The 20,317-nt window shown below is 40.8% G+C and overlaps 1 protein-coding gene across 3 annotated transcripts in view; it reads left to right on the top strand.

The window, feature by feature from the left end:
- Positions 1–17,877, top strand: part of TCN2 (transcobalamin 2) — a 42,255-nt gene extending 24,378 nt beyond the window's left edge. For all 3 annotated transcript variants that reach the window (XM_089677426.1, XM_089677444.1, XM_089677435.1), the window contains exons 8-10: positions 5,266–5,443; positions 10,059–10,162; positions 15,404–17,877. In XM_089677426.1, coding sequence (XP_089533552.1) covers positions 5,266–5,443; positions 10,059–10,162; positions 15,404–15,465 — 344 coding nt within the window. In that variant the 3' untranslated portion in view covers positions 15,466–17,877. The remainder of the gene's footprint in view (positions 1–5,265; positions 5,444–10,058; positions 10,163–15,403) is intronic.
- The last annotated feature ends 2,440 nt before the right edge of the window (positions 17,878–20,317 follow it).

Here is a 20,317-nt window from a genome sequence, read left to right on the forward strand (position 1 = left end):
AAAACCTGCGCTACACCCCAGACAATACAGTATGCGAATAAATGTGTGAAAAAAATATATATTCTGAAACAATCAGTGAACTGCTGCTACTCTTTCCCTGAACACCAGAAAATACAAAACATATGAAAAACGAGTGCGCTGTACACTAAATAATCATAAACACTAATCAATCAAATAAATACTGGTACATAAAAATATGCATAATTTAATTGAAATATATAAGTCCACATTCATATATTAAATAATTAAAAGTCCCAAAATCCAATAAGACAGTGCTGTGTGCTAAAGAAATTCTCCAACGGAAAGTGCATAGGTGTCCACAATTGCTCATTTGATCTCTTGATTGGAGATCAAAGTATCTGGTAAGAGACATATCTCCTATATGTCTTTCCTCCTGGAAGCAGTATATTTGCAGAAAAAACACTTGGCGCTTGCAAACAGATGTAAATACTTCTAGACAGATTTAGGAAAGTCAAGCACTTGACTTATATAATTTCAATTCACTTCATTGGCCAGAATAATAATTTACTCTGGCCAGGAAATAAATCAATGCTCAAGCTTTTGTCATGCCTAGTGTTAATATGCTTCAAGGATTTTTTTTTTTCCAAAATGCTGCTGTTTCTTGACACACTAACAGTGGGTATTTTTTTCTGCCTCTAAATGCTTCTAAAACTTGTATGCATGGATGCACAGGCTAACATGCAGGGTCATTTAGAGGCAGAACAAAAAACTCCAGATGCCCCTAACATTAAAAAATTCCAGTGTGCATGAGGCCTAAAGGATCCAACTGCGTGCACAACATGGAACATACTTCATTAAAGGTAAGATAGGTCACTAAAGCTATAGACAAGATTATTTGTTGGCTAAACCAGTGTTTCTCAACCTTTTTTCAATCAAGGCACCCTTTAAGATTATGGACAGTCCCGAGGCACCCTTTAAAATTATGGACAGTCTTGAGGCACCCCATTTTAGAATCACAGAGCTGGTCCAGGTTCTGAAAAGATCCCTGGACCAGTAGCTGGCTCAGCTTCTCAGCAAGCCACTGAGAGCCTGAGCCAGCCACTCCTACCCCTCCACAGCCCAGCACTCCAGTGAGTGCTGGAGGGGCAGAGCCGGCTCTCTGCTCACTGAAGGCTGAAAACTGAGCGATTAGTGGTCTTTAATTGTTCAGTTCTAGGTCTTAGAAGTGGCAGGGGAAAGATGCAGCATCAAACCAGTGCTGTATCTAGGTAGGTGAGTCCATTTTTTTTTATTTTCTTTAATTGAAACTCATACCCTTCTTTTTTTTAAGCTTAACCCCAAACTGTACAAATTTAATATGGCTGCACGCTCCTGAGCTATAGGCAGCCTTGCAAAAAAAAAAAAAGTGCAATGGTACATTCCAGTATAGTTACCGCAGTTAAACCATGACTTTCAGCCACCTGTGGAGCAGCACATGTCCACAGGAAGATCCTACAAAGAGTCTACAGGATGTTCACAGCACAGGAAACATGAGCAAGGATAGGGCAGAACTATATTTTTGTATCAAGAAATAATGCAACACTATGTTACTTGGCTTGTCTTTGTGTAAGGGTACAGTATGTAATGCATTTGTTCATTCGTTTTAGAATTTAAAGTTTTTATATGTTTCAGCTAACATTACATTTTAGAGTTGATTCAGTAAAGATTGTTTCTGAATAATAGAGATTGCCACAGAAGCTCTGATATCTTCCTGATGGCTGAAAACATATTTGCCCACCCTCAAACAAAGAACTTGAATACAGGGCTTGCCGTGACCCTTAGCTGATGGAGACAATAAGATATATGAAGTATTTCGTTTTTTTTTTCCTGTGTTCTATGTCAGAAGAATTTTATATAGATAGATAGATAGATAGAGATATTTATATATATATATATATATATTAGTGTGTTTGTATATAATTGTATGTAATCCCTAATTAAATCAGTGTGATAAGAAACTCCCCTAAACAAATATCTCAAAATCCCACCAATAAACCTATTGGCCAATAAACCTTCTGTGTGTAAACATATACATAGATACATACATACATTTATTCCCCCAATTGTGGTTGACACAATTGTTATACCTTCTGATGAAGTCCAAAGGATGTAAGGTGGAGCCATGAGCTGTGCTTGGATGGATGGTACTCAAGAGACTTATGAGGATTAACCCTTAAGGGCAAAGTGGCTTATGTGACCACGTACTATTGAGCTGTACCTGGACTGATCCTAGTGCAATGACTAAAGAGGATTAACCCATCTGGGGAAGAGTGCTGGTGTGACCTCCTGTAGTTTTAGAGGTCTGATATCACAGGTGGGATCGTACCCAATTTCACAAAAAGTGGATCACAGTGTAGCATGTTGTGAGTGGTTTTTTTTTTGTTAAATGAAGATTCAGCAGATCTGATTAAAAGAAGATTTATGTACATATCATTGTGGTTTTTGCTGTTTGAATGAACTATTTATATGCTTTTAGTCATTTTTTGCATATATTTTCTGGCATATTTATGTCCTCCCTATAGGGGGATAATTTTTAGGGGGACCCTTTTTATATTGTTAGTAGTATAATATACAAGTACTAATTAATGCAATTTTACAAGTATCCTCCTGCGCTCAATATAGACACGATCCCTACCTTAACAGCTGCTGTCACTCTACCTTAACCATTAAGTAGCCAAATATATACAAAAAATAGTGAAGCGCTTAATAAATAAACATATAAAACTACATATATTAAGGTGCCATCAGTGAATAAAGTGCTAAACGTTAATATTCCTTGTAAACGCTGGAATATTATCAACCAATATTAATTAGAAGTAGTATTAAACCAACCAAACTGAATTCCTAATTTATCAGTGATAAACACAACAGTGACAAATGATGATATAACTCCACAGAGGTATCCTTATCCTCCTTCACTATTTAAATAAAAGGTGCAATAATTGAAGTGAATAAGTGTATACAAAAAACCTTTTTTTAGAAGTGCATATACAAATCATATATATATGTATAAAGCATACATCATATATATATAAATAAATAAATAAATAAAGTCCATGCAAGTGTAACTTGTGATAGAACAGTGATCTCCACTTCTAGTGCTCAAACACAAATCCTCAAATGGCAGCAGTGCCTGCTCACCTCCCCGCACTGACCCTCAAGGGGCCAAAAGGCTACTGATCTCCTCTATGGCAAACTTTCTCCTCCTCCTCTCGGTAGCTCAGCAGGTGATCCCAAGGTCTCCACTTCTCCTCCACTCATATATCATTGGATTTCCTGTTACAAAAGCCTTCCACCTCATCCTATAGGTGTATCTTATGAACACAGGGGGAAACCAATATGGCCGCTCCGTTCGGACATGCGTCCCACGTGACCGGAAGTGACGTAGTTCCAAAACCGGATATGGCGTACCGACGCGTTGCGTCACGTGCGTCGTGACTTCATCAGGGTTAACCCTGATGAAGTCACGACGCACGTGACGCAACGCGTCGGTACGCCATATCCGGTTTTGGAACTACGTCACTTCCGGTCACGTGGGACGCATGTCCGAACGGAGCGGCCATATTGGTTTCCCCCTGTGTTCATAAGATACACCTATAGGATGAGGTGGAAGGCTTTTGTAACAGGAAATCCAATGATATATGAGTGGAGGAGAAGTGGAGACCTTGGGATCACCTGCTGAGCTACCGAGAGGAGGAGGAGAAAGTTTGCCATAGAGGAGATCAGTAGCCTTTTGGCCCCTTGAGGGTCAGTGCGGGGAGGTGAGCAGGCACTGCTGCCATTTGAGGATTTGTGTTTGAGCACTAGAAGTGGAGATCACTGTTCTATCACAAGTTACACTTGCATGGACTTTATTTATTTATTTATTTATTTATATATATATGATGTATGCTTTATACATATATATATGATTTGTATATGCACTTCTAAAAAAAGGTTTTTTGTATACACTTATTCACTAATTAATGCGTTTACTATTTATTGTGCCCTTAGTTACCTGGTGATTTAATGTAATTAACGAGACACTCCAAAAGGGCATATGTGTGTTAAATGAATTTCCCTTACAGCCGATTTTTAAACATATAATATATACTTCTTCTATATTAATGTAGCACTTTAACATTGTTTTTAACAGTTGGTTTTGTTATCATCAATCTGTTCCTGAATTCATAATGGTTGTATATGTTAAGCAGGTGGGATGAGCCGTCCGCTCCATTCCGGTCCCCCTGTGTGTCCCCAGCCAGCCTCCGTGCCCGGTTATACTCCTATAAAATGGCCGCTTTCCTTCTACCCGTAGACTTGATAAGGCGCATGTGCGTGAAACGCATTGCCTAGGTTAGCGGCCCTGTCCACCGGCTTGCGTTCCAAGGCAGGATCCTCCCTTCTGCTTCCTCCAAGATCGCGGTGACGCCAGTTCTGGGACGCTATGGTCTTGTGTTTCACCAACAGTGCACAGGAGCTCTCTCTGCCCTGCATCATTACATCAAAGGAGCGAACGGGTCCTCCACCTTGCCCAGGCCACCTCACATATTGTAATTCTTTTAATGCAATAAAGGTACACCTCCAAGTGAGGTTTATACTCATTCACTCGCACAGCGCTGATTCTTTTGAGGTATTATGCATGGGTGTTTTACTTTGAAGAGGGTATTTATTTATGCATTACAGGTACTTGTATAGCGCTATCAATTTATGCAGCGCTTTACACACATATACATTTTATATATATATATATATATATATATATATATATATAGTACATTTACATCAGTCCCTAACCCTCAAGGGGTGTACAATCTAAGGTCCCTAACTCGCATTCATACACACACATACTAGGGCCAATTTAGACGTAGCAATTGTATTAACCACTATATTTGTATGCACAGAAGGTTAGATATATTGACCACATTTATGTTGTTGTGGGATTTTGAGATATTTTGTTAGGGGAGTTGCCTATTACATTCATTTAGTTAGGAACTATTTGAGCACTGCACGTTATTTATATATATTTATTTCATGTGTGAATCGCAATTGGTGTTAGCCGCTCTTAGATTATAGATTGTAGACAATTTGTCTTGCTCTGTGGGGATTGGGGTTTTTCACTATGTCAAAAAAACTGTTTCCTGATAATTGTCAGCAATTGTTAAAATCATGAGCATTGCTAGTAATTGTTGTGCTGTCTATGCCCACCCTTCATCTTGTATTTAAGTTCAGTTGCAATGTCTGGAACTGATATACATTGTTTGTGAATCTTGTGCTTTCCTTTAGATAAGCCATTGTCAATCCCTACCACTTTTCCTGACCTTCATGAAGTTGCCATTGCTGAAAAGCCAATTCATGTTCGACTAGTAGTGGAAGATCATAATTTTGAAGAAGTCATTGAGGTCCCTTCACAATCATCACTTCTGGATGTCCTCAACACTGCACAGGCGAATTCACATTTTTCGTAAGCTTTCAATAATGACCTAATTTCAATATATGCACTCAGTGACCTCTCTATTAGGTACAACCATCTAGTGGCAGTTAGTATTCTGTTTTGCTGTACTGAAATCTTTGTGGCGTGGATTGGACAATATGCCGGATTTATTTCTAAGGGATTTAATACCTTAAACCTGAACTTCGGGATAAGCAAATATTGTCTAAATGCAAGAGTCATTTATTATGTATTCAAACTTGAATCTTGGTGTATTTTTTCCAGATCTGTGCAGTAATCCAGAGTGAAATGTTGCCTCTGTACTTGTAGTAAAGACCAGTCACTGCTGCTCTCTCTCCTTGTGCATGGTGACTGGTCTTGTCTCTGCCTCCTCTTGTAGTTTTCTGCAGGCAGTCTGTAGTGGGTTGTGCCAATGGGCCCCTCCCACAGCTCTACTTTCTGCACAGACTATTATTATTATTTCAGGTACTTATATAGCGCCGTCAATTTACGCTTTACATATATATATTGTACATTCACATCAGTCCCTAACCCTCAAGGGGCATACAATCTAAGGTCCCTAACTCACATTCATACATACACGGGACAATTTAGACAGGAGCCAATTAACCTACCAGCATGTCTTTGAAGTGTGGGAGGAAACTGCAGTACCCGGAGGAAACCCACGCAGGCACATGGAGAACATGCAAACTCCAGGCAGGTAGTGCCGTGGTTGGGATTCCAACCAACGACCCGAGTACTGCCAGGCGGAAGTGCTAACCATTTAGCCACTGTGCTGCCCTGCTATGTACAGCAAAGTGATGAAGTCACTGCTACTTTTGCAAGGTAACATTTGGTTTTGAAAAGGCATTTGGGGCACACATAATGGATTTATATCCTTCATGGCTATTGGGAAATACATTTGAATTTAGTTTTTTTTTTCTTTTTTTTTTCTTGTGCCTGAAATTTTTAAAGACTGTAGCATTTTTTTTTACACACAATGTTTTGGGAGCGTATACCAAGTTCTGGCCCTACCATCTGTATGTTGAAATAGAAATTGAGATTTGTCAGACCAGACAGTATGTACAGTTTGGTAATCTGATATTGTAAACACTGTAAACCAATTTTTTTTGTTCTTGGCAAACAAGAGTTGATTTCTGCCGCAATAGTACACGGTCTTCAAAGTCCAATGTGCTGTGCATGCATAGATGCCCTTATGCTCATCATTGTGGTACAAAGTGAGGTTATTTAGGTTCTTTAAAGAACACTTTTGGCTGGACAATCTCCTCTAATATTTCTTTTTTTAAAGGACCATGATTTCAAAAAAATGATTATATTGTGATAACTTTGTGTATGCATGTATTGATATATTCAGATACATTTTTTATGTATTTATATTTTGCTCTAAATTTTACATGCATACAAACCTTTCAAGTAAAAGTTATTGCGAGGGAGGTTGGGAAAAACAATAATTGCTTACTATGGTCATCTTCTATTGACTTGGTGTAAATTGCTGCAACTGCTGAAACATCCTTCGGAGAAAGAGGTTTGTCCACACCTTGGTAACTTTTACTGGACAGTATGGTTTGAATGTAAATTTCATTAAAAGCGTACTAAAAGGCATGTAAATTAAAACAAATTATTGCATATACTGAATATATGATTACATGTATTAACTACATATGGTTGACCAAAAAAATACATTTTGCAATAGTGGACCTTTTAAAAAGCAACTATATACAACAATGTAATCAATGAGCAGCATATGCTATGCAGCAAATATTACAACTTTGCTACTGTCATAAAATTTGATCAATAATCTCAGATCATAACCACCGTACATAGCAAGAATACAGAGAGAACCTCGCAGGGTCATTAATGTTGTTTTTTTTTTTTATTCAACCTAGTGGGCTGAACAGAAAGGAAAAAAAAAACACAGAGTTATTTTGTTCGAAACAGGGGACTGCGCCCCTACCTTCCCTGCCCTCCAGGACACACTGATCAACACTGGCAGCCATTGGCTTTTCCAGCATGCCCATTTGACAAAAGCTGGCCAAGAGATTGGCTTCTGTTGGACGAGATGCTGTACACACGGGCTGAAAGTCAGCTGGTTCCTACCGAACGGACAGTTTTTGGCTGATTTTTCGGTCCATGAATATCCAGCTTAAGTTTTTACCATAAGGGCTGTACTGGGTGACTACCTTACTCTACTTATGGTATCACCAGTACTATTTAAACTTTTAAGACCAGTTTGATTGGTGGCTTTGTAAAACTTTGTATCACAGACAATATTTACAACAGGTTCTCTGCAAGCGAAAGGCACTGAGAAACCCTGTAGTGGGTATGTTTGGGAATAGATCTTCTGCATCAGAAGCAGGTGTTCTCAGGTCAGCAGATCACTGACAAAAGAGAGTAGGCTGGACCAATGCTCCACTGTGACATCTAGACAAAAAACTGAAGCAGGAAAAAAATGAAGCAGGCTGTTCTCCTTTGTTTTCAATTTTTAGCTTAGACTCGAGGGTAAGCTTTTTACAAGGTTGCATAGTTAGTCTGGCTGAAAAAAGACAAAAGGCCATGCAGTTCAACCATTTAAAAAAAAAAAGTTATAATCCTATACCCACAGTTGATCCAGAGGAAGGCAAAAAAACCCAGCAAAGCATAATCCAATTTGCTCCTGCAGGGTAAAAAAATTTCTTCCTGATCCCCCAAGAGGCAATCAGATATTCCCTGGATCAACTTTACCTATAAATGTTAGTATCCAGTTATATTCTGTGTATCTAAGAAACAATCCAGGCCTTTTTTAAAGCAATCCACTGAGCTAACAGAACCAACTCTTGAGGGAGTCTATTCCACATTTTCACAGCTCTCACTGTGAAGAAACCTTTCCGTGTTTGGAGATTACATTTCTTTTCCTCCAGAAGTAAAGAGTGCCCCCTTGTCCTCTGTGATGACCTCAGGGTGAATAGCTCTACACCGAGTTCACTATATGAACCACTGATGTATTTATACATGTTGATCATTTCCCCCTTAATCTCCTCTTCTCAAGAGAGAATAAATTCAGTTCCTCTAATCTTTCCTCATAGCTGAGCTCCTCCATTTCTCGTATCAGTTTTGTTCCCCTTCTCTGTACTTTCTCCAGTTCCCCAATGTTCTCTTTGTGAATTGGTGGCCAAAACTGAACTGCATATTCCAGAAGAGGTCTTACTAATGATTTGTACCGGGGTAATATGATATCTCTCGCTCTGGAGTCTATACCTCTTTTAATACAAGAGAGAATTTTGCTCGCTTTAGAAATCGCAGCTTGGCATTGCATGTCATTATTAAGCTTGTGATCTACCAGAACTCCCAGATCCTTCTCCACCATTGATTCCCCCAGTTGTACCCCCCCTAGTATGTATAATGCATGCATATTCTTAGCCCCCAAGTGCAGAACCTTACATTTATCAATATTAAACCTCATTTTCCGCATAGTTGCCCATTTAAACAGTGCATTGAGGTTGGCTTGTAAGTTGAAGACATCCTGTAAGGACGTTATTCCACTGCACAGCTTGGTGTCATCTGCAATGACTGAAATGGGATTTTTAATCCCAGACCCTATATTGTTTATAAATATATTAAAAAGTAAGGGTCCCAACACTGAACCTTGGGGTACACCACTGACAATCCTAGACCATTCAGAGTATGAATCAATAACCACTACTCTCTGAATACGATCTTTTAGCCAGTTTTCTATCCATTTATGGCTATCTTCACCCATAGAACTGCTGTTAAGTGAAACATTTTGGATGTATTTTTGCACCATTATTTGAAAACTCAGGAGGAAACCCAAGAGATTAGCGAAGCTGTAAAAACCATGGCTGGCACCAACAATCATTTCATGGTAAATATAGCTAGTTCACACATCATCTCCATTCTAATGTTTGGATGAAGAACAACAGAGTCTCTTGACCATATTACCATGCTTCAGGTATTAATCTGCAACCACACAATTTGTCGGTATTTGGCTTTCTGGATTAACAAACTGAAGTACCTAGTAACATGGCAATGCAAAGCAAGCTTTACTTCTAGCCTTAAAAGGTAGGTCTTGACCATATTACCATGCTTCAGGTATTAATCTGCAACCACACAATTTGTCAGTATTTGGCTTTCTGGATTAACAAACTGAAGTACCTAGTAACATGGCAATGCAAAGCAAGCTTTACTTCTAGCCTTAAAAGGTAGTGCTGGCAGGAGTAAGCCTTTGTGTCACTGAAGGATTCATTTTCATAAACCTTCAGTAGTCGTAGTCAAAGCAAATCTAAAGAGCACATTAATATACATTAAAGAGCCAGTAACATGATTTTATTTCAGGCTGCCAGTGTTCTATAATACCTGGATGATCCTGCCTGTGCCCCTCCTCCTGAGAGTAAACTGACCACACTGGTATGGTTGCTGATCCATGTCTTTTTACATCTTGTATCATACCGGTGTTTGTACAAGCACAGCATGCTAGCACCTTCCGTAGTCAGTACAAAGCCACTTACCTATTTGTTATTCCTCTTTTACTTATCTAACTTCACGTCAAATTGTGCATAATGTAAACTTGCCATTTTTTAAATACAGCATTGTTTATTTCATATATTTTATTATTTTCCTTTGTCCAATTTAGATTTGAAACTAAAAGTTCCCTGTATGGTCCTTACCTGACAGCCGTCAACAATGTAGTAGGCCATTGGCAGCTTCTTAAGGATTCTGATATTTCTTTGTTAGAAGGTAAGTTTTGGGGAAGGAGTCTGTGTTTCATAAGGTAAGTTTAGGAGAAAAATCTGAATTACAATTATCAACAGCAATTGAACATGAGTAAATAAAAAAGTTAGAATCTTGACATAGACGTGGTTAATTCACGGTCGGTTGAGTTATTTATCAAAAGTAGTACAGCCCTCCCCCTTTGTGTCAAGGGGTTCTAAAGGAAAGTGGCCCCTTTAAAATGGAACTGCACTGCATCTGAACACCACAAAGCAAAAATGCTGTGTAATTAATTTTTAATATTCAAAGCAAACTCCCCTATCCATCCATGTGTCCATGTTGTATTTTGCCAAGAAATCACTTTGAAAAACACCCTAGCATTTCTGGCCGTGGCCATCTTGGGTAAGGGCAGATGGTGTATATAATTTACTTCCTCAAATCCATTTGCCTCTAACTCAGGCATGCAGACAGGAGGGTTTGCTTAGATAAGAAAACCCGGCCTCCCCTCCTGAAGACTCCTGGGATGTCTGACATCATTTATCTAGGCATGGAAACCAGAAAGTAACTATAGAAATGTATAAAAATAGTTTAAAACAAATAAATATACTTTCCTATCTGTTTAAGACCAACATAGTCAATGCTGATTGAGAGAGATTAAGAGAGTGAAGTTCCACTTTAAGTACCAGCTTGTTACTGAGATCGGGCTTCTCCTCACCATTGGTACCCGTGATAATGATGTGGGATTTCGGGACAGGTGTTGTGCAGTTTTTGTACCCCTGTTGGACTTCTTACCGTAAAAACACAGAGTATTAGATTTTACAAGTAAACACACATGTACACATCGTAACACCTATTTTAGTAAACGTCTTTTAGAATAATGAGAACTCCACACTAACCAATTCATAAAAAAAATGGATTTGCTTAGATACTGTATGCCATCCCATTCTAGGTCCTCCTTCTTTTTGTTTTTTTTTTAACCTTTTTTCATTACCTGCGGAAATGCACTCCTCACAATGGGTTTGCTGAAAGGCAGCTGGATGATTCTCTATTGTTTATGGCTAATACTGAGTCTTAGTTGTGTAGTTCAGCACTAATGATCACAGTTGCATTGTAATTGATTAAATAGGATTGTTACTAAAGTATGGAAGCTGAAGAGAATCCTAGCAGTAGAGAAGATCCAACTCTTATTTTGGGCATGCCATTGCTTAGCCAACATAAGTTCAGGTGCTGGAGTGTACAGTCCACAGTAAACCACTCTTGTTTTTTGTTCTTTTTGTTTTTTATTATTATTATAAGTACACTGTGAGCTGTGCACACATGTACATTGCATTGTAAGCACATACTAAATACTGAAAGGATATGATTTGTTTGCAAGCTGACAATCAGGCCTATTGCACACCTTGGTGGAAAGGTAGGGGGTCCAGTGAACTCATAGGAGTAGCACCCACCTGGTGTAGAAGAGTATATAGAATGGTGCCTGCTCACTCATAGCCCTCCAGGAATGGGATACCTTCCAGTGTACTTGGTGTGCTCACCTGTTATCTGTGGAGGAAGGAGGAACTCATGGCTTTTTTTTATCCTTTTATTTTTGGTGGAGTGGAACACAGGAAGTTCTAAGAAGATTGAATTTCGAATTTGCTCACATGGAATAGCAAACAGTCAGACTTATTCTTGATATCCCTCAGCTCAAGGGGTCTATTAATAAAAATATTTGTTGGACGTATGTCACAAGCAGTCACCCAACCACCACAAAGTCTCATCATATTTTGCTTTATGTGTAAGGGCAGCACAGTGGCTAAATGGTTAGCACTTCTGCCTGGCAGTACTAGGGTCATTGGTTCAAATCACAACCACGGCACCACCTGCCTGGAGTTTGCATGTTCTCCCTGTGCCTGCATGTGTTTCCTCCAGGTACTCTGGTATCCTCCCACACGCCAAAGACATGCTGGTAAGTTAATTGGATCCTGTCTAAATTGTCCATAGTACGTATATGTATGAATGTAAGCTAGGGACCTTAGATTGTACACCCCTTGAGGGTTAGGGACTGATGTGAATGTACAATATATATGTAAACTGACGGCACTATAGAAGTACCTGTAGTAATAATATGTTGATTTTCTATGATTGTCAGCGCCGTCTAGTGCCCATAATGTATTTTTTTCCTGGAATACCTCAATAAGATAACTATTACATAAATACCACATTATAACCACTAGATGGAGCTCACAGTCAGAAGATGGCTGGGTGAATGTTTGGGACATTTGAAGGACACATTTTGTATAAATAGACCCTAAATGATTGCTGTGGTTAAACATTTAATGGGAAGACCAGTATGGACATAATAATAGTGGAGTATTGTTAGGGATCCGGGTATGACCAGAAATGTGTGGACTGACACAGGGAAGTAGCAGGCTTCAGAAACACAGGCGTAGTCAGGCTGGAGAGGTGGAATGGTCAGGTAGGCCGTAAGGTACTGTCAGGTGCCGCCTGGCAGTGTCTCTAGCAGCCCACAGCACGGATTTCCCCAGGGTGCGGGGTCTAAGTCCCAGCCTGCTATTCACCAGGGCCCCTGATGGTGGGGATGGACTTGGTGCAGACTGGAACCAGGTCGCGACCCCTGAGTGCGTCCGGCTGTGGTAGAGAGTACTGGCAGGGGAGTGCAGGAACGGAGTCTGATGGGAAGAGGCAGGCAGACTTACTAAAGGTGATCCGTGCGGGATGGATGGATCGTCGGGTGAAGTAAGCGTAGTCAGACAGGCCGGGCCGGTATCGTGCGGGCAGCATGGTACAGGAGGAGCAAGCAGAGAATGGTCGGGGTCACAAGCCAGGTTCAGCAGGTAGCGGGCAGCGCGGTACCGAGGATCAGGCAGAAGGATGGTCAGGCAAGCCAGGGGTTCAACAGGAGACGGTCAGCAGAGGTCAGGATCAAAGCAGGGTCAGCAACGAAGCAGGAACACAGGATACCAGGAACAGGGGCTCATGGGAAACATACACCAAGGCCCTGATCACAGGCCTGGTCATTCCTTAAATACACCTCCTGCAATCAGCCCAGGTGTTGGCTGACTACAGGAGTGAGCTTCTGGCTGCTGAGAGCACCCGCTGCTCAGCCCTGGTACTGCAGCCCACACGGCAGTTGAGTCCCACCACTAGTGCTGAGTCCATTCCTGACAAGTATACAGAGGGGACTGACTTCAATTTTTGATACTAAACCAGGAGTCCAACAATGAGATCTCTCCACTGAAATAACTAGAATCATGGCTGTGGGAGCATAACTAAGGCATAGAGAAAACACTTGTGGCACCAGGGATTTTGCTAGAAACTCAAGAGAGGTAATCCTATCCCTCTACCCTGATATAGCAAGGGATCAAGCCTCCACCATCCAGTCAATAAAGATTAGTTTTGATATACTTCTGTTGAGCGGCCACAGATACACACTGATTGGAATTCAGCCTGCTCCTGTTGTACTGGACAAATTCAATGTATTGCCACCGTTAGCCTTAAAGGCGACTTGGTTTGGGGGCATCCCTGTGCACTTGATCCCGAGCTGGGCTGTGTGTGTCAATTGACACACACAGCGTGGCTCAGGCCCATCCCACCTCTCACCTCACAGGATTTGACTGACAGAAGCAGGAACCTGAGGCTCCTGCAGCTGCCTCTATGAGCACAGAGAGAGAGAGGCAAGGGCCACTACAGATGTGCATAGCTCTGGGATGAGATCAGGCAGTGGTGTCCCTAGGGGGGTGCGCGCCGCACCGGGTGTCACCCATCGCACTGGGTGACACCGGATCCTATCCATGAGCTCCACGAAAAGGAACGTTTTAAAGAAAGCCGACGATCCCGCAAGATGGATCGGATCTGCGGATTGAGCATATTGTATCGGAGTCTGATCCATTATGCTCCCCAATCCGCAGATCCGATCCATCTTGCAGGGATCGTCGACTTGCAACCTATATGGGGTTAACTGATCTAGGTAAGGCTGTGCAAGATCCGGGACTTGTCTGTAACCAGGAAATGCAGCCACGATAGCAGGAACCTCCTCCATCTGACATCACTTCTTGAGCATGTGCAGACCAGACCGGTGTTGAAAGATCAGTTATTATTATACAGGATATATATAGCGCCAACAGTTTGCACAGCGCTTTACCTTGTATAGGTTTCAAGCCAATGAGCCCCGCAAGATGGATCGGATCTGTGGATTGGGAAGCATAATGGATCGGACTCCGATCCATTATGCTCAATCTGCAGATCCAATCCATCCTATGGGGATCATCGGAGGGGTGACACCAAGTGTTACCGCACCGGATGATACCAACCCTAGGGACACCCCTGAGATCGGGTTAAGATAAGTATACAGGGGGGTGAAAGGTGATACAAATAACGGGATGTGCCCAGGCTTTAGAACCACTTTAAAGGATAAGTTCACCTTTTTGGAAACACAACAAATGCAGGTAAAAAAAGTGAATTAATAACTTTTTTTATAAGGAGCCTATAGAACATTGGACCCGGGATCAGCAGATCAGTGCAATATTGGGCTCTGTAGACTTTCAGGATAGCTGTCTGCCCGTACTTCCCATATTGAGAGCAAGAAGATCAATGAACTATGAGAGCACTCACCATCACCCTTGTAGTTCATTGAGAACTGAAACCTGTCTGTTGTAATGGCCGATGGTACTTGTAATCTAATCATTCACAGGAAACTGTTAATGAATGACACGGCCTGCTGTTTTCAAATTGTGACAGAGGGTGTGGGGAGAAGGTCCCCAGTATAAATGAAGGGATGGATGCTGTTCAATCGACCCCAGGAGTCCAGTATTGAGGAATGGCCTCAGTCGCTGTTCTGGCCATGCCCTCTGATGCATTTTGCCCTGCTCACCTCTGTGAGTAAGCCCCCGGTGGGTGTGGGCGAAACGCATCAGGGCCATGTCAAGAACTGAGGCCATTCCTCAATATTGGACTCCTGGGATTCGGTTGAGTAGCATCCATCCCTTCACGTGTATTGCCTGACACTAGAATCGCTCGGACTCATGCTCCCCTCTTCTCACTTGCCGGTGGGGTGACCCTTTTACTTCCATCCATAGCTTAGAGCAGCGCCATAAGGTATTCTTTTTCAAGAAGTTTCCCAGCCTGCTGTCACGGGAAGTGGGGGGATTTTGGGGAGAGAAGGTGCATGCTGAACATACATCCTAAATATGGGTGTAACATATTCAGAAAGGTGAACATACTGATTGTGTGAATTTTTTACTGACATTTTTTTCTTCTCTTTCTTAGGCATTGCTGACTACAAGCCTGCAGACAGGGAGAAGATCATCCTGCGTCTTAGCTCAAAGTAAGAAGCAATGAAGACCACTAGAATTACCTGTTGTTGTCAGTTTTAAGGGAAACTGGCTTCACTTTCTAGAATTTTTTAGATTTCCTTCAGTATGTTCCAAATAACCTTGATAAACAACACAGATATGCCTCGGATCAGCACTGTAATAGTTTAAACAGTATTAATAGAGGGCTTGATTCAATAATATAATTGTAGTTTGCAGAGCCCTGAAGCTGCAAAATACAGATTTATGAACAAACTAACAAAGAAGAAGCTGTGTTACTTACAAAACCATTCATTAATTTCCTTTTATGTACTAACTTGGTCTACAACCATGAACGATAATTAGTTAATTGGTTTTGTAGTGAAATTGTTAGCTGTCCTGGAAAGGACATTGGTTCCAGTCAGTCATAATGATGCCTTTATCTGATCAAAACACATATAGGCCCCATTTAATGATCAATATGCAATGTGCAAAGATCATTAAGCCATTGCAATCACAATTCAACTTTTTAGTGCTGACAAAGTGTGAACTGGACTCCTGTATGCTATGGCGGCTTTTCACATCAGCACTGGGCTTTGTGTCTGATATTGAACCTTTCTTTATACAGTGCCTTGAAAAAGAATTTATACGCCTTGAAATTTTCCACATTTTGTCATGTTATGACCAAAAATGTAAATATATTTTATTGGGAGTTTATGTGATAGACCAACACAAAGTGGCACATAAGTGTTAAGTGGAAAGAAAAATGATAAATGGTTTTCAATATTTTTTACAAATAAATATCTGAAAAGCGTGGCGTGCATTTGTATTCAGCCCCCTTTACTCTGATACCCCTAACTAAAATCTAGTGGCACCAATTGCCTTCAGAAGTCACCTAATTAGTAAATAGAGCCCACCTGTGTGTAATTTAATCTCATTATAAATACAGCTGTGAAGCCCTCAGAGGTTTGTTAGAGAACATTTGTGGACAAACAGCATCATGAAAGCCAAGGAACGCACCAGAAAGGTCAGGGATCAAGTTTGGAGACATTTAAAGCCAGGTTAGGTTATAGAAAATAATCAAAACCTTTGAACATCTCACAGAGCACAGTTCCATCACCTGAAAATGGAAAGAGTATGGCACAACTGCAAACCTACCAAGACATGGCCGTCCACCTAAACTGACAGGCCGGAAGGTGAGCATTAATCAGAGAAGTAGCCAAGAGGCCCATGGTAACTCTGGAGGAGCTACAGAGATCTACAGCTCAGGTGGGAGAATCTGTCCACAGGACAACTGTTAGTCGTGCCCTCCACAAATCTGGCCTTTATGGAAGAGTGGCAAGAAAGCTATTGTTGAAAGAAAGCCATAAGAAGTCCTGTTTGCAATTTGTGAGAAGCCATGTGAGAAACACAACAAACGTGGAAGAAGATGGTCAGGTCAGATGAAACCAAAATTGAACTTTTTAGCCTAAAAGCAAAACGGTATGTGTGGCAGAAAACTAACACTGCACATCACCCTGAACACACCATCCCCACCGTGAAACATGGTGGTGGCAGCATAATATTGTGGGGATGCTTTTCTTTAGCAGGTACAGGGAAGCTGGTCAGAGTTGATGGGAAGATGGATGGAGCCAAATACTGGGCCATCTTAGAAGAAAACCTGTTAGAGTCTGCAAAAGACTTGCGACTGGGGCGGAGGTTCACCTTCCAGCAGGACAACGACCCTAAACATACAGCCAGAGCTACAATGGAATGGTTTAGATCAAAGCATATCCATGTGTTAGAATGGCTCAGTCAGAGCCCAGACCTAAATCCAATGGAGAATCTGTGGCAAGACTTGAAAATTGCTGTTCACAGACACTCTCCGTCCAATCTGACAGAGCTTGAGCTATTTTGCAAAGAAGAATGGGCAAACATATCACTCTCTAGATGTGCAAAGCTTGTAGAGACATCCCCAAAAAGACTTGCAGCTGTAATTGCAGCAAAATGTGGTTCTACAAAGTATTGACTCGGGGGGGGGGGGGGGGGCTGAATACAAATGCACTGCATACTTTCCAGAGATTTATTTGTACAATATTTTCAGAACCATTTATCATTTTCCTTCCACTTCACAATTATGTGCCACTTTGTGTTGGTCTATCACATACAATCCCAATAAAATACATTTACGTTTTTGATTGTAACATGACAAAATGTGGAAAATTTCAAGGCGTATGAATACTTTTTCAAGGCACTGTAAGTCAGGAGTGATTCTTCCATATGTAGGCTTCTTACAACACTGAGAATGACAATGACAGCTGAAGTGTGCACTGAAAATCAAAGCTCTGAAAAACGTATAGCACAGAACAAGTAATGACTGAACTAATGCTTTTTAACGTAGTATTATTTAAATTGTAATTAATACATTTCCAAAACTGACTGTGAATAAATTTGCTATTCTGAAGTAAATAAGCATTCTTTTTTATTAACCGCTTTTCCACCACCCTATAGCAGATATACTGCTACAGGGAAGCAGGGTACGCAAAGTCACGTGCATATATACGTGATTTTGCATTTCCGGGTAGGGGGCGCAATGAGCTCCCTACCTGCACCGCTATTCACGGCCTCGACTGTCAATCACCGGGTCTCTGCTGGTGATTACTCGCCGGCCCCCAGTGATTGAGGCGGGAGAGAACTATAAAAAAAACAATACAGTTCTCTCCCCTGTCAGCTCCTGCACACTGCTATGCATGGCTTTGCATAGCAGAGACATGCAAAGCAGTGTGCTTACAGTGAAGCGCACCCACACAGCTTACAGTAAAACCACACACAGTTAACCCTTTGATCTCCCTAGATGTTTACCCCTTCCTGCCCAGTGTCATTAGTACAGCATCAGTGCTTTTTATTAGCACTGATCACTGTATTGGTGTCACTGAGGATGTCAGTGACACCAAGTCAGTTCCCCCCCAGTGTCAGAATGCCTGCCGCAGTCCCACTCTAAGTAGATGATTGCTGCCATTACTAGTAAAAATTAAAAAAAAACTCCCAGTATATATGCCGCCATTTGTAAACGCTATAATTTTCATGTAAATCGGTTAATTTACACATATTGGAATTTTTTTTCAGCAAAGACATGTAGCAGAATACATTTTGGCCTAAATTTATGACAAAATTAGATTTTTTTTTACGTTTTTTTACTGGACATCTTTAATAGCAAAATGTAAAAAAATATTGTTTTTTTTTTTCTCAAAATTGTCAGTCTTTAACCGCACAGGCGATTAAATACCATCAAAAGAAAGCTCTATTCGTGGGGAAAAAAAGGACGGAAGTTTAATTTGGGTGCAGTGTTGTATGACCATGCAATTGTCAGTTAAAGTAATGCAGCGCTGTAAATCAAAAATGGCCTGGTCAGGAAGGGGTGTAAATCCTCAGGAGGGCAAGTGGTTAATCCTAAGTGGAACGTAGCTCAGAAAGCGGAGATTTGCCTTTTTATGGAAAAATCTACAGGTGTTAATGGAGCCTAACTAGTACCCTGACAGCTACTTTTTTGTCTAGAATTCCAGATAGGTGAGGGTGCCTAGGCACCACTGTGCTGACAGCTTCCTAGCTGTATATCTGCAATGTGAGATCTTAGGCCCTGCTGCCTCTGACTGCTAGCCTCCGGAGATTTGATGATGTCCCAACTGTGCTGCTCACTTTTTAGCTGGACACTCTGACAAGGAAAAGCAAAACCTTGCCTCTACCAAGATGGCCACCTCCAAACTGAGAGTAAAGGGCAAAGCACAGTATATCAGTAATGGGAAAGGATCAGCTTCAGGAAGACCACAGGCAATAATGGTCACTAGTCCTCTGCCCTCTGATGCCTTTTCTGTACACAGCATCTAAAAAATTTTAAAAAACACAACCTGCAAAAGAAGACTTTTTAACTTGCTTCTCCTGATGTCCATTACTATGATCTTTGAGTAAATCCTCTAGAGTATTTACCTTTTCATATCCAGCCCTTACAGTACTATAGGACACAGTAGTTGTGTAGGGGCTGGTATATGGAACCACTACACACAGTGGTGGACCGCACACAGGGGACCAGACTTTTGGAAGTGACAGATGGAAATATTCCGCAGGAGGCTGTAGTTCTGGAAAACAGCCGAGATGAGGGGAATGGTCAGTGGGACAGGAGACCATAAAAGGTCTATCTCTTTAATTGTAGATGACAGTCAGAACACATTCTGCACTGTTCTTGCTTCCTCAGGATAAATTCATATTGGCTGCCTAGCACTGAACAATTAGTCTTTTTTTAGATAGGCAGATTGCGCATACCTAATCAGTTTCACGGTGGCTTGTTTTTTTTTTTCTTTTTTTTTACTTTTGCAGCTAAAGGGTTACTGCTTTCTGAGACTTCACTTCATTTCAAACAGTGAATAAGTTGGGGGGTCATGCTTTAACCACTTCAATACCAGGCACTTATACCCCCTTCCTGCCCAGGCCAATTTTCAGCTTTCAGCGCTGTCGCAATTTGAATGACAATTTCACGGTTATGCAACACTGTACCTATATGACATTTTTATCATTTTTTTCACACAAATAGAGCTTTCTTTTGGTGGTATTCACTCACCACTGTGTTTTTCATTTTTTGCTAAATAAAAAAAAAACACCTGAAACTTGAAAAAAAAACGCACTTTTCTTCGTTTCTGTTATAAAATTTTGCAAATAAATGACATTTTTTCATAAATTTAGGTCAAAATGTATTCTGCTACATTTCTTTGGTGAAAATAATAATAATAATTGAATTTGTATTTTTTTTTTCAAATGTTTCCATTTTTTAAAAATTTTTATTAAATGTTTTCTTTTTTTTACTATTTTATTTTTCAGCACACTGTGACCAAAGCAATACAATGTTACCATAGTAACATTA

Source organism: Staurois parvus, unplaced genomic scaffold (assembly GCF_062004578.1).
Source record: "Staurois parvus isolate SC_StPar_1 unplaced genomic scaffold, SC_StPar_1.0 ptg000014l, whole genome shotgun sequence".
Classification (NCBI taxonomy): domain Eukaryota; kingdom Metazoa; phylum Chordata; class Amphibia; order Anura; family Ranidae; genus Staurois; species Staurois parvus.